The sequence below is a fragment of the Somniosus microcephalus genome, chromosome 3 (genome assembly GCF_052327205.1).
Source record: "Somniosus microcephalus isolate GS21.2 chromosome 3, FLI_Smic_1.0, whole genome shotgun sequence".
Taxonomy (NCBI): domain Eukaryota; kingdom Metazoa; phylum Chordata; class Chondrichthyes; order Squaliformes; family Somniosidae; genus Somniosus; species Somniosus microcephalus.
Window position 1 is genome coordinate 361,029,487 of NC_140989.1, and position 13,003 is coordinate 361,042,489.

A 13,003-nucleotide genomic window follows, 5' to 3' on the forward strand; every position below is an offset into this window, starting at 1 on the left:
AGAAAGACAGAAGGCCATAGGGGCTGTGTGAAATTTATTTAAAGCAAATTTCGAACTGATATCGAGAACCTCTTCGCTCCAAGTGATGCCTTTTTGGACGGGTATTTAGGGGCGGTTTCATGATCCAGTGCTTCCAGTGTGGATCCCTGCTCATGGGAAGCACAGGTCAGAGAATCAAGGCTATATCTCGGTCCTGGACTCGTTGCACACGCGGAGAAAATAGAAGGCCCCGTGGTAACACTGGGAGCAGCATCCCCCCTGTACCTCATGACGTAATAAAACTCAGTACGCACTTGGTTCGAGTATAAAGCAAGGCTTTAATCAACTTGTTTCAAAACATGGAGGTCTAGTTATCTTTCACTAGTTCCTGTTTACAAAATGTCCTGGGCAAGCTGGGCCCACGCCCGAATATTTATACTCCTTGGACGGCGCCACCAGCTGGCCGTCCAGTGTTATTTCATGAGTCTTTCTTCATGGATCATAAGATTCATAACACCTCATGCAAGCGGATTTCCTTCATGTGTGAGCTAAACTGGTGAGTGTCGGCTGGCTATTCAACTGAGAAGGGTGGATTGATCATGGCCAAGCCTGAGACTGACCTCACTGGCTTACCTGCACATGGTGCTTTCCAGCAGGGAGGGGTGGGGGGTGGGGGGGGGTCAAGGACAAGAACCCTGGCTACTTTTTCCCTTCCCTCGCCCAAGATCCGCCAACTCAGCACAGACCAGGAATGGAAGCTGGGAGCTCTCAGTTGATCTGATCAGTCCCTTTAGTTGCTAGGCCTTCTGGGGGGAGCATAGCATTTGTCGGAGTCCATACCTTTAGGAGAGAAGCAGAGAACATTGGGGGGGGGAATATGTAGCAAGCTGATTGTGTATTAAAGAAAGAAAGACTTGCATTTATTCAGCGTCTTTCATGACCTCGGGATGTCCCAAAGCGCTTTACAGCCAATGAAGTACTTTTAGAAGTGTAGTTACTGTTGTGATGTGGGAAACGCAGCAGCCAATTTGTGCACAGCAAGCTCCCACAAACAACAATGTGATAATGACCAGATAACCTGATTTAGTGATGTTGATTGAGGGATAAATATTGGCCAGGACATCGGGGAGAACTCCCCTGCTCTTCTAAGAAATAATGCCGTGGGATCTTATACATTCACCTGAGAGAGCAGACAGGGCCTCGGTTTAACGTCTCATCCGAAAGGCGGCACCTCCGACAGTGCAGCACTTCCTCAGCACTGCACTGGGAGTGTCGGCCTAGATTTTTGTGCTCAAGTCTCACAGGTCAGTCTCTGCCAGGTGGCCACCATTTTGACGACGGCGATGATATATCTTCGACAGACCATAATCTTTCATGAGGCCTGGCTCCGTGAATGCTTTGGATTGTTCATAAGCTGCGTCACAAAGGGAAGACAGGCATCTCATAGTCGCTTCTCAGTGTTTACCTTGCCAAAGAATTTCCTTTAACTGGGGCACATTCTGACTGCATGACTCCCCTCATTGTGTAGCTTTCCAGCTCATACTTTCATGTTGTCTCCGCTGTTTGTTTTGACTTACTTATTTGCTGGGGTCAGTAAAGGTTGGGGGCGCAACAATAGAAGGAGCTTGGAAAGGAGAAGAGTTAGGGAAACAAGCGAGCCAGTCTAAACACACAGAGCGAGGGATCGGGTTGCAGCTAAAAACTTCCTAAGTAGTTGCACTCTGTGATATCTGATCAGCCTCCTGCCTGTAAAATGCTCCCATCAGCGAGAAAGGATTGTTGCCAGTCAGTCGAAGGTGGTCCACAGAAAGCCAGGTCATCGGGGACTGAAATACCAGCATTGATCCACCTTTAGATTGACGCGCGGCAACATGATCTGCACTGCCTGTTTGTTTATTTGTTTGCTAGACAGGTTGTCTTTGTAGCCTGTTCAGTCCCCAATTACATGGTCTGAAAGCTGCCTCTGTCGTCGGTCTCTCCCCATCTCTCAGTAGACGCAGGAGGCTGGAAAGCTCCATCAGAGGTCGGTATGTCCGCAGAGTTATTTTCACATGGACCTGCGTGGTTGATCAATCGGGAGGCTTTTTTTTTTTGGCCCCCCGCCCCCCCTTCCAAGTTTCTGTAAAAACTGCTTGATCAGGGACTGGTCGCTGGGGATGCTTGCTCTCTGGTACCTGCTCCACCACCTGTGGCCGTGCCTTCAGCCGCCGAGGCCCGAAACTCTGGAATTCCCTCCCTAAACCACTCCGATTCTCTACCCCTCTCCTCCGTTAAGGCGCTCCTCTTTTGGACACCTATTCTAATATCTCATTATGTGGCTCGATGTCAAATTTTGTCTGATAACGCTCCTGTGAAGCGTCTTGGGGCGTTTTACTATGCTAAAGGCGCTATATAAATGCAAGTTGTTGTTGTTGATCCAAGTGACCATGCTTCACACCGGCGGACGGAAAGTTGGTTCGGGAGGATTCTGCAGTTCTGGCTGCAGGGGTTGGGTTCACTTTAGGAGCATAGGAACTAGGCCATTCAGCCCCTCGAGCCTGTTCACCGTTGTTCCGGCTGACCTGCATCTGACCTCCATCTACCCTCCTCGGTTCCATTAATACCCTTAATACCCTTGCCAAACAAAAATCTTATCGATCTCCGTTTTAAAGTTTTCAATTGACCCCCAGCCTCAACAGCTTTCAGATTTGAAGAAGTGCTTCCTGACATCACCCCTGGATGGGATAGCGCTAATTTTAATATTGTGCCCCCTTCTGGATTTCCCCACCAGAGGAAATAGCTTCTCTCTATCCACCAACCTTTGGGTTCTCCGTGCTGCGGTGGGGGGCGGTTGCGGGGGCGGTTGCGGGGGCGGTGTAGTCAGATGACTGATCAGACTCCAGTTTTACACTCCCAACTTTAATGTCGCAGTGAAGCAGAGCATGCCATCGCGTGCTGTTGGACTATTCGAACATGTGAAGCATCGTAACTGAGCCTAACCTTGTCATCACTTACACCCACACTTTTTCTGGTAGAAGACGTCCGCGCTGATTTATCCGTCCCCCCAACTCCTGCTTAGCCGATGGGTACTGAGGCCAAATCTGGCATCCTTACACCCACCTTGGGCACTGGGGCTGGGGATTAACCCTGCAAGGTTTTGGTCTGTGTGGCTCAGTTGCAAGCCAGCTTTACCAACTGAGCTTTCAGAAGCGGTTAAAAGGCTTTCTTTTAGTGCATAGCTATCTGATCAAGATGGCTTCTTTCAACCACACAGGTCAAAAGAGTTGAGGTCAGTGTCTCGTTACGACAATAGATCATCCGCTAAGCACCTTTAACTGGACAAACGACGCTTTGCGATGCTAGTTGAATTTTAAATTTGACTGTGTACTTCTTTGACTGATGCCAAGTCGTAACGGATTGTATTGTTTCTTCATTTTAGACTTGAAGAGTAATGAAGCAAACCATTAGCATCTGTTTCATGGGACATCAGTAACCAGATGTGTTAAACAGTACCTGCCAAAAAAAAATTAAAGGGAAAGAAGATGTCATCATCTGTCTGGAAGCTTTGGGCCCTGTGGTGGTTTATCGTCCTTGGTGGGTGGTTACCGTTTACGAAAGGTAAGATCTAAATCTTGCTGTTCAGTGTTGACAACATTTTTGAGAGACAAATGTTGTTGTTGTTGTAAATGTGTTCATGGAATTAATTTCACTTTTTTTACTTTTTATTTGGGGGTTTATGTGCTGCTCGGACCCTAACTCGCACCAAGTCCCGTTCACCCATCACCCCCGTGCTCGCTCCAACAGTGCCTTGATTTTAAAATTCTCATCCTTGTTTTCAAATCCGCCCCCCCCCCCTCCAATGGCCTCGCCCCTCCCTATCTCTGGAACCTCCTCCAGCCCTACAACCCTCCGCGATCCTCCAATTCTGCCCTCTTGCACCTCCCTGATGTTCATCGCCGCACCACTGGCGGCCGTGCCCTCAGCTGCCTGGGCCCCAAGCTCTGGAATTTTTTCCTGAAACCCCTCCGCATCTTCACCCCCCCTCTCCTCCTTTAAATCGCTCCTTAAAACCTACCTCTTTGGCCACATTTTTGGTCACCTGCCCTAATATCTCCTTATGTGGCTCGGTGTCAAATCGCTCCTCCAAAGCGCCTTGGGATATTTTACTACATTAAAGGCGCTATATAGCTTGTTGTTGTTGTTTATTAACTGCAGCAGATATCCTTTACAAGCCTCCTTGAAACCTCACAACCTGGAATGTGCACTTGTTTGATGGGTTTCTTAGAACTGGGAATTCACTTTTGATGGATTTGTAGACTTGCGTAGAAATTAAAACATGGAAACAGGTCGTCTTGGTGTTTATCCTCCTCACGAGCAGTAATCCTAATCCAATGTGCCCCTTCCTCCGTTCCCATATCCCTTTATTCCCCTTTCCTTCAGTCACCTGTCCAACCTATTCTTACATGATGGCATGGTCTCTGCTTCAATCACCAACCATTCCACAGCCTCTCAACTCTCTCTGTAAAAAGGTTTCTCCTGCTCTCTCTTCTAATGTTTTTTTGCATTTAAGCTTGTGTCTCCTGGACCCTAAATTACTGGAAACAATCTGTATCCAGTGAGTCTGCCACATCCTTTCATAATGTTAAACCCTTTTATTAAATCACCCCTCTTTTAATGAAAACAGCCCCGATATTTCCATGTATTTGTAGATCCTTATGCAAGTCAGCATCCCAGTGCATCTGTGCTATTACCTCAACATCCCTCCTATAGTGTGAGACTTTATCTGCCACTTTGTACTTATTTATAGAGTTTTGTGGTCACTGGAGTGAGGGATATCAGTGATCGAGAAATGTGGTGAATCATTTTCTACTTTGGCTAGTCTTCAAGGAAACGAGCTTCAAGGACTCCTAGTTAACTACAGCATGACCAGACACCCTGCTATCATAGAATGATACAGCACAGAAGGAGGCCATTTGGCCCATTGGGCTTGTACTGGCTCTTTGAAAGCGCTATCCAATTAGTCCAACTCCCGGGCTCTTTCCCCATAGACATGAAAAATGTTCTCCGCTTTAAGTATTTATCCAATTCCCTTTTGAAAGTTCCTATTGAATCTGCTTCCACCGCCCTTTCAGGCAATGCATTCCAGATCATCATAACTCACTACGTAAAAATATTTTTCCCCATCGCCCCTTTGGTTCTTTTGCCAATTATGTTAAATCTGTGCCCTCTGGTTACCGACTCCCCTGCCCATGGAAACAGTTTCTCTCTATCTACGCTATCAATACCCCTCAGAATTTTGAACACCTCTATTAAGTCTCCCCTTAACCTTCTCTGCTCTAAGGACAACAATCCCGGCTTCTCTAGCCTCTCCACCTAACTGAAATCCCTCGTCCCTGCTACCATCCTGGTAAATCTCCTCTGCACCCTCCCCAAGGTCTTGACACCCTTCCTCGAGTGTGGTGCCCAGAATTGGACACAATACTCCAGCTGAGATCACGGTTAAGTTGCTGAGTCTCCGCATAAAGTGGCTTCTAAAAGGCTGGCCCTGTATTTTCGGTAACTTGAACATTAATTGCAATGTTTTAATTAAGCTGAAGTGCGTGAAACGAGCCTCAAGTGAATCCGTGTCCGAAAACATTTGCCTGAGAGGACCCGCGACTTCACTAGAGTTCAACATATGTGCTTTGTGAACTTTAATGGACGGTTCACAAGCCTCCCTGCCGCACATATTTGCGAGATTAACCTTTACTCTGGCGCTAACTAGCTATCCGAGCCAATTCCGTTCAGCGGCAACCCCAGTGTAAACTTTATAGATTTTGCTTAGAGTGGACGCTGGGATCTCCCATTTTTGCTACCGGATCTTTCCCATGGCTGGTCTTGGCGAAGCCAGCAAGTTCATCTTGACATGACCACCAGGTGCGGGAGGCCCAGGTGTCAGGAACCGGCCAGGCTAGCACGCCCGATGTAAAAGAACCCAGGAGCGAGAACTCCTTAGTCCAGGCACGCTGAAACCAAATTTAGTAACCCCCTCCCGTGCAATCCTGGAAGCTGCACTGCCCGTTGCGCGGCCCACCTCCCCCAATGTGCGGTCCATTCAATTTTTTGCGCATGCGCGGTACCCACTGAGCGGCCTGCCCAGGACCTTGCAGATGACTGTGCGGCGGCACAGCTTAGCGGGAACATTGCTCCCGTGCCCTGGCTGAGAACAGTAAACTCCACAGACAGAGGATCGCGCCTTCTCGGGTTTGTGCAGTTCAGCTGCTTGCTGCCCTAACCTTTTCAGCCACTAGGGGAACCACAGAGGTGTTGACATTGCCCGCAGTGGCCCTTTAAAGAAGGTGTGCGCTCTTGACAGAGGGGAAAAACAGGTTTTGCCAAACATTTCTGGGATTTTTTTGAGGCACCTTTCATTTTTCTTGTGAAGTTGTTGTTTGTAAGCAACGGGATGTTGTGCTCGGATTCGATTCACATCTGTGTGTTTGTGTGTCACCAGACACAAACAAAGTTTCCCGACAAAGCCTCATTGTTCCCGTCTGAAATGCAGACATTGACTTCAAGGATGTTTTACCGGGGGATAGTGGTATTCTAGCTCTTAATTAATGCTCACAAAGATGCGCAACTGTTTTCAGTTATTCCGTGTGACACAGCATCTAAAATTGTGGGTTTTTAAAAAAAAAGTTATTGTTCACCTGTTCATATATCAAAACAAAGCACCAAAATAAAGTACAGGCTTGTAGTGAAAGCAATGGATTCCTTCAAGATAACAGGCCTGATTCTGTGTGTGCTGGTAACTTGATGATGGCACAATTAGGAACACAGGAACAGGAGGAGGCCATTCAGCCCCTCGAGCCTGTTCCGCCATTAGATCATGGCTGATCTGCGACCTAACTCCACATACCCGCCTTTGGCCCGTATCCCTTAATACCTTTGGTTAACTAAAATCTATCAACCTCTGATTTTAAAATTAACAAATTGATCCAGCATCAATTGCCATTTGCGGAAGGCAGTTCCAAACTTCTGCCACCCTTTGCGTGTAGACGTGTTTCCTAACTTCACTCCTGAAAGGCCTGGCTCTCATTTTTAAGCTATTGCCCCCTAGTCCTCGACTCCCCGGCCAGCGAAATAGTTTCTCTCTATCTACCCTATCAGTTCCCCTTAATATCATAGAATCATAGAATAACACAGCTTAGAAGGAGGCCATTCAGCCCATCGAGTCTGCGCCGGCTCTTTCGAAGAGCAATCCAGTTAGTCCCCCACCCCGCTTTTCCCATATTCGTGCAATTTTTTCTCCTTTAAGTATTTATCCAATTCCCTTTTGAAGGCTACTATTGAATCTGTATCCACCACCCTATCAGGCAGTGCATCCCAAATCCAATTTCAATTTCAATTTTATTTGTCACATAACCAAATACAACAAGTGAAATCCAGTCAGTGAAATGCTTTTTTCTTAACGAGCCAAGCGCACCAAGCAGCAAAGGACACTTAGCTGCCTGGTACGCACGGAGCCCGCAAGGACGGCAGCCATCTTCATCGGCGCCATCACAATGGGGTCCGCTCTCGCCTCGCTCCGCCTTTCCCGCACTCCTGCCCGACAATCTTCAGCCGCCGTGGTACCGACGTCCCGGGGCCTGCTTCTCCCTGGCTCTCCTTCCACCCAGTCTGACCTCCGAGCCTCCCGCGGTGTCCGACCTTCCAGGGCCTGCTTTTCCTAACCACTCGTTGCGTAAAAAAGATTTTCCTCATGTCGCCTCTGGTTCTTTTGCCAATCACCTTAAATCTGTGCCCTCTGGCTATCGACCCTTCAGCCATTGGAAATAATTTCCCTCTATTTACTCTATCTCAACCTTTTATGATTTTCAAAACCTCCTTAGCTTTCTCTGGGGAGAAGGCAGGGACAGGGTACTGAGTTTGGATGATCAGCCATGATCTCATTGAATGGCGGAGCAGGCTCGAGGGGCCGAATGGCCTACTCCTGCTCCTATCTTCTATGTTTCTCTGCTCTAGGGAGAATGATCCCAGCTTCTCCAGTCTGTCCACATAACTCTAATCCCTCATCCCTGGACCATTCGAGTAAATCTCTTCTGTACTCTCTTCAAAGCCTTCACGACCTTTCTGGTGTGGTGCCCAGAATTGGACACACTGCTCCAGCTGGGGCCGAACTAGTGTTGAAAGATCTTGAAAACTTCGATCAAATCGCCCCATAACCTTCTAAATTATGGTGCCCAGAACTGTTCACAGTACTCTAGGTGTGGTCTAACCAGGGCTTTGTATAGCTGCAGCATAACTTCTACCCCCTTGTATTCTAGTCCTCTAGATATAAAGGCCATTAGCCTTTTTGATTACTTTCTGCACCTATTCATGATATTTTAATGATCTGTGTACATGGACCCCCAAGTCTCTTTGGACCGCCACTGTTTTTAGCCTTTCACCATTTAGAAGTTCCCTGTTCTATGCTTTTTAGGTCCAAAGTGGATAATCTCACACTTGCCTACACTGAAATCCATTTGTCACAGATTTGCACAGTCGCTTAATCTATTAATATCTCTTTGTAATTCCATTAGTGAATTATCCCAGTCAGTAGTTGAGCCACATACAAGGCCTCTGCTACAACTGGGCCTCAGCCCCCTCAGGTTAGGGAGAGGGAAAGTGCCCGGGAAAATCCTGCTGCTGACCACAATCTACTGACCCCTGCTGGAAGTGTGGGTGTGCGCAGGTGTTGGACGAGGACAGGATCTGACTCGCGATGCCACCCAGGGTCAAATAGCTAATCAACCTTCACTGACTGGGCTCGCATTGACGAATGGCCACTTGGGTGAGGTGGTGGGGTGGGCGGGGGGTGGACTGACGTCCTGTGGAGTCGTATCCCGACAAAGAGGCTTTCAGAAGGGGGAATTGGGGGAGACAGCGAGAAGCTGCAAGCAGCATGGGTAGAGCTGATATTCTATCGGTCACGGGCCCCACCAAACAGCCGTACAATGGGTTCTGCACACTTAGAGTGTACAGTGGAACCTCTGGGTCACTTGCAGTCATACTGATGGTGCTTCTGCTGGCGGGGAATAGCTGACCACAGTGCCGGCTAGTCCAGGGCCACTTCCCCCCGCCCCATCACGCTGCTCCATCTTTTAATGGATTATTATTGAGAAGAAACAGGCGGTCTAGGCCCTTAATGGGCTGACGCCCTTGGGGACCCCTTGTTTAAATTGGACTGAATACAGCCAGAGAGTCTAACTTATTTCTCCTGAGTGTAAAATACCAGGAAGACCACAAAACCACATTATAGGAGTAGCACAGCTGTGGCAGGCTTAATGTGGTGAAACTTTTTTTTATCCCTTCTGCCCTTTAATCAGCGCGCGATGTGCGCCAGGCTGCTGTTTTCTGCTGTGTTTCTGTGTGTCGATAGGAATAATGAAACCTCGGCATTAATTCCGGAGCGGTATCATTAATGTGCTTCATTAGAGAAGACCGCCTGCTTTTGTGTCTGCCGCTTCCTCCTGTATTTTCACCTGCCTTTGTGTGAAAAGCATGTCTTCAGAGGGTGGCACGAGGATGTTTATTAAGCATCGCTTTCACGTGTGTGGAAAGGCTCGTTCCCAGCTGGGAGCTCCTAACCCGTTGCGTCGCGGTATTGGGGGGGTGGGATCCGGGCTGATTTCTCAGCCGGTGAGCCACGTTATGTGTGGCGTGGATTTCTACAGTTGTAACATTGCTCTTGTAAATTTGTTTTTCGGCCTTTTAATCCCCCCTCCAGTTACCTCCCCTCTTCTCCTGAAGGCACTGACCCTTTTGTGGTGCTGATCCGTGGGGTTAGGCAGCACCTCCTGTACCTCAACCCAAGTGTGACCCTGCTCCTGGCCTTAAACTAGTGTGATCAACCACCACCTAGACCAAAGGGTGTGTTGATGCGAACGAGGGCGGGGTGGAGGACACAAGCACAGTCACAAGATTGGTAAATGAAAAATAGCAGTTAGCTGTGTTTTATTTTTGATAACGGGGAAAAAGGCTCACGTCTGGCAAAATCCAAAAACATAAGCCAGGGTTACTTTACCACTGGATCTTTTCTCAGCCGGTCCAGGGATCATATCAGGCTCTCAGAACCAAACAATACTCCACCCGGGTTCAATAGCAGACCTCTCCGTGGCAGCTGCAAGCTGTCTTTCAACAGCTGTCCTGGCCTTCTCTCCTCAGGCACTGGCCCTGAAGGGATGCACTAGTTTGCCTTTTGAACTGCTGAGCTAATGGGTAGATTTGCCTCAGGTGTGTTGGAGGTGGGTGTGGCCTCCACCTGAATTGGAGTGAGGGGGGCGACTTTGTCTCCATCTGGTGGCCACATACCGTCCATCCACCACAAACCGCCCCCATAGCTCACACTCGACATTGAGTACAAGCAATAAGGAAGGCAAATGGCATGTTGGCCTTTATTGCAAGGGGGTTGGAGTATAAGAGTAAGGAAGTCTTGTTACAATTGTACAGGGCCTTGGTGAGACCACACCTGGAGTACTGTGCACTGTTTTGGTCTCCTTACCCAAGGCAGGATATACTTGCCTTGGAGGCGGTGCAACGAAGGTTCACTAGATTGATTCCTGGGATGAGAGGGCTGTCCTATGATGAGAGAGTGTGTAGAATGGGCCGATACTCTCTGGAGTTTGGAAGAATGAGAGGTGATCTCATTGAAACATACAAGATTCTGAAGGGGATTGACAGGGTAGATGCTGAGAGGTTGTTTCCCCTGGCTGGAGTGTCTAGAACTAGGGGGCATAGTCATAGCATAAGGGGTTGGCCATTTAAGAGCGACATGAGGAAGAATTTCTTCATTCAGCGGGTTGTGAATCTTTGGAATTCTTTGCCCCAGAGTGCTGTGCATGCTGAGTCTTTGAGTATATTCAAGGCTGAGATTGATAGATTTTTGGACTCTAGGGGAATCAAAGGATATGGAGATCGGGCGGGAAAGTGGAGTTGAGGTCGATGATCAGCATGATCTTATTGAATGGCGGAGCAGGCTCGAGGGGCCGTAAGGCCTACTCCTGCTCCTAATTCTTATGTTCTTATGTTAGACCATGGGCCATGGCGGACACCGTAGTCGAGGGTGCCCTGCACTGTCTGAGGTGCCCTCTCTCATCCCAGTCCGAGGGAGGCTGAAGTGCATATTAGCAATCTCAGCTGAAAGCAGCACATTCAACAAAGACCTGGAAACAAAACATTGAGATACGAGTCTTCAGCACAGAAACCGGCCATGCAGCTCTACTGGTGCATGCTGGTGTTTTTATGCTTCACATGAGCCTCCTCCCACCCCTCTTCATCTCACCCTATCAGCATAATCTTGTATTCCTTTCTCCCTCATGTGTTTATCTGGCTGAGCCTTTAAATGCATCAATGCTATTCACCTCAACTACTCCCTGTGGTAGCGAGTTCCATATTCTAACCACTCTTTGGGTAAAGAAGCTTCTCCTGAATTCCCTACTGGATTTATTAGTGACTATCTTATATTTATGGCCTCTAGTTTTGGTCTCCCCCACCACAAGAGAAACATCTTCTCTACGTCTACCCTATCAAACCTCTTCATAATTTTTAAGACCTTGATTAGGTCACCCCTCAGCCTTCTCTTTTCTAGAGAAAAGTGCCCCAGCCTGTTCAATCTTTCCTGATGATTATAACCCCTCAGTTCTGGTATGTGGGACTATCCGGTCTTTATGGTGTAGTATGGCACTGGACATCAGATTCATTTCTACTGTGTCTTCCGCTATGTTTAGTTCAGTTTTGGATAGTCATGCTGGACTGGGAATACAGCTTGAATTGATTCCCACTGACACATTCTCAGAAGACTAGAGCTTTGGGCTCCGTTTGAGCCAGTGTTGGCTGTGGTTCAGTGTAACACTCCCACCTCTTGAGTTAGAAAGTTGAGGGTTCGAGCCCCACTCCAGAGACTTGAGCCAATAATACAATAGCGAAATACTGCAGATGCTGGAAATCTGAAATAACAGCAGAAAATGTTGGAAATACTCAGCAGGCCAGGCAGCATCCGTGGAGAGAGAAACAGAGTTAACCTGAAACGTTAACTGTTTTTCTCTCTCCACGGATGCTGCCTGGCCTGCTGAGTATTTCCAGCATTTTCTGTTGTTATTTGACTTGAGGCAATAATCTAGGCTGACACGCCAGTGCAGTAACGAGGGTGCCCTGCACTGTCTGAGGTGTCCTCTTTCAGGTGGGACGATAAACCAAATTCCTGTCTGCCCTCTCAGCTTGGATGCTAAAGATCCCGCGGCACTATTTTGAAGAAGAGCAGGGGAGTTCTCTCCAATGTCCTGGCCAATATTTATCACTAAACCATCATCACTAAAAAAAAAACAGATTACAGTATCTGGTCATTATCACATTGCTGTTTGTGGGAGCTTGCTGTGCGCAAATTGTGCTGCCGCGTTTCCCTACATTACAACAGTGACCACACTGTAAAAGTACTTCATTGGCTGCAGAGCACTTTGGGACATCCTGAGACTGTGAAAGTCGCTATATAAATAAAAGACTTTCTTTCTTTCAAATTGCTCCCCACCATTCCTACTCCCTGTGGTGACAGACCTGTGAACCACCCACAGACCAATCTCGAGGTGTGCTGCTGGGTACTTTTCACGGTTGAATTGGACGCAGTATGAAAATTTCAGGCGCCCACCGTTAGGTTTTGCTGAATTCCTACTGACAACACTTGAATGGGTTTGCAAATGGGCTCTTTCAGCCCTTTTTATATGCTGCAGTGTAGTTTTTTTGGGAGTGGGATGTCATTTATTATACAACAGACAGCAGCGCTTGCTTACCTGTCTCGGCTCGATGTGATCACGTTTCAGTGTGATCAGCGAAGCAGCCCAGTAGCCATTAGAATGATTAATACGGATACATTGCTGAAAAACCGTTGCAACAGGTAGCTAAGGGGGAATAGCTGACGCTTGCTCCCAGTCTAATTCGTAAGGTAATCCGTTGTAATTTATTTTCGCCTCCATCCCAGGACAGCGTTGCCCTCCTGGTTGCTTACGGCGACTGAATCGGTCAAATTTTGCAC

General features: G+C 47.9%; 1 protein-coding gene across 1 annotated transcript in view; it reads left to right on the forward strand.

Moving 5' to 3' along the window:
• Positions 1-13,003, forward strand: part of adgrl2a (adhesion G protein-coupled receptor L2a) — a 777,020-nt gene that overhangs the window by 353,453 nt on the left and 410,564 nt on the right. Inside the window, exon 3 of the mRNA XM_085983501.1 lies at positions 3,398-3,576. Coding sequence (XP_085839627.1) covers positions 3,501-3,576 — 76 coding nt within the window. The 5' untranslated portion in view covers positions 3,398-3,500. The remainder of the gene's footprint in view (positions 1-3,397; positions 3,577-13,003) is intronic.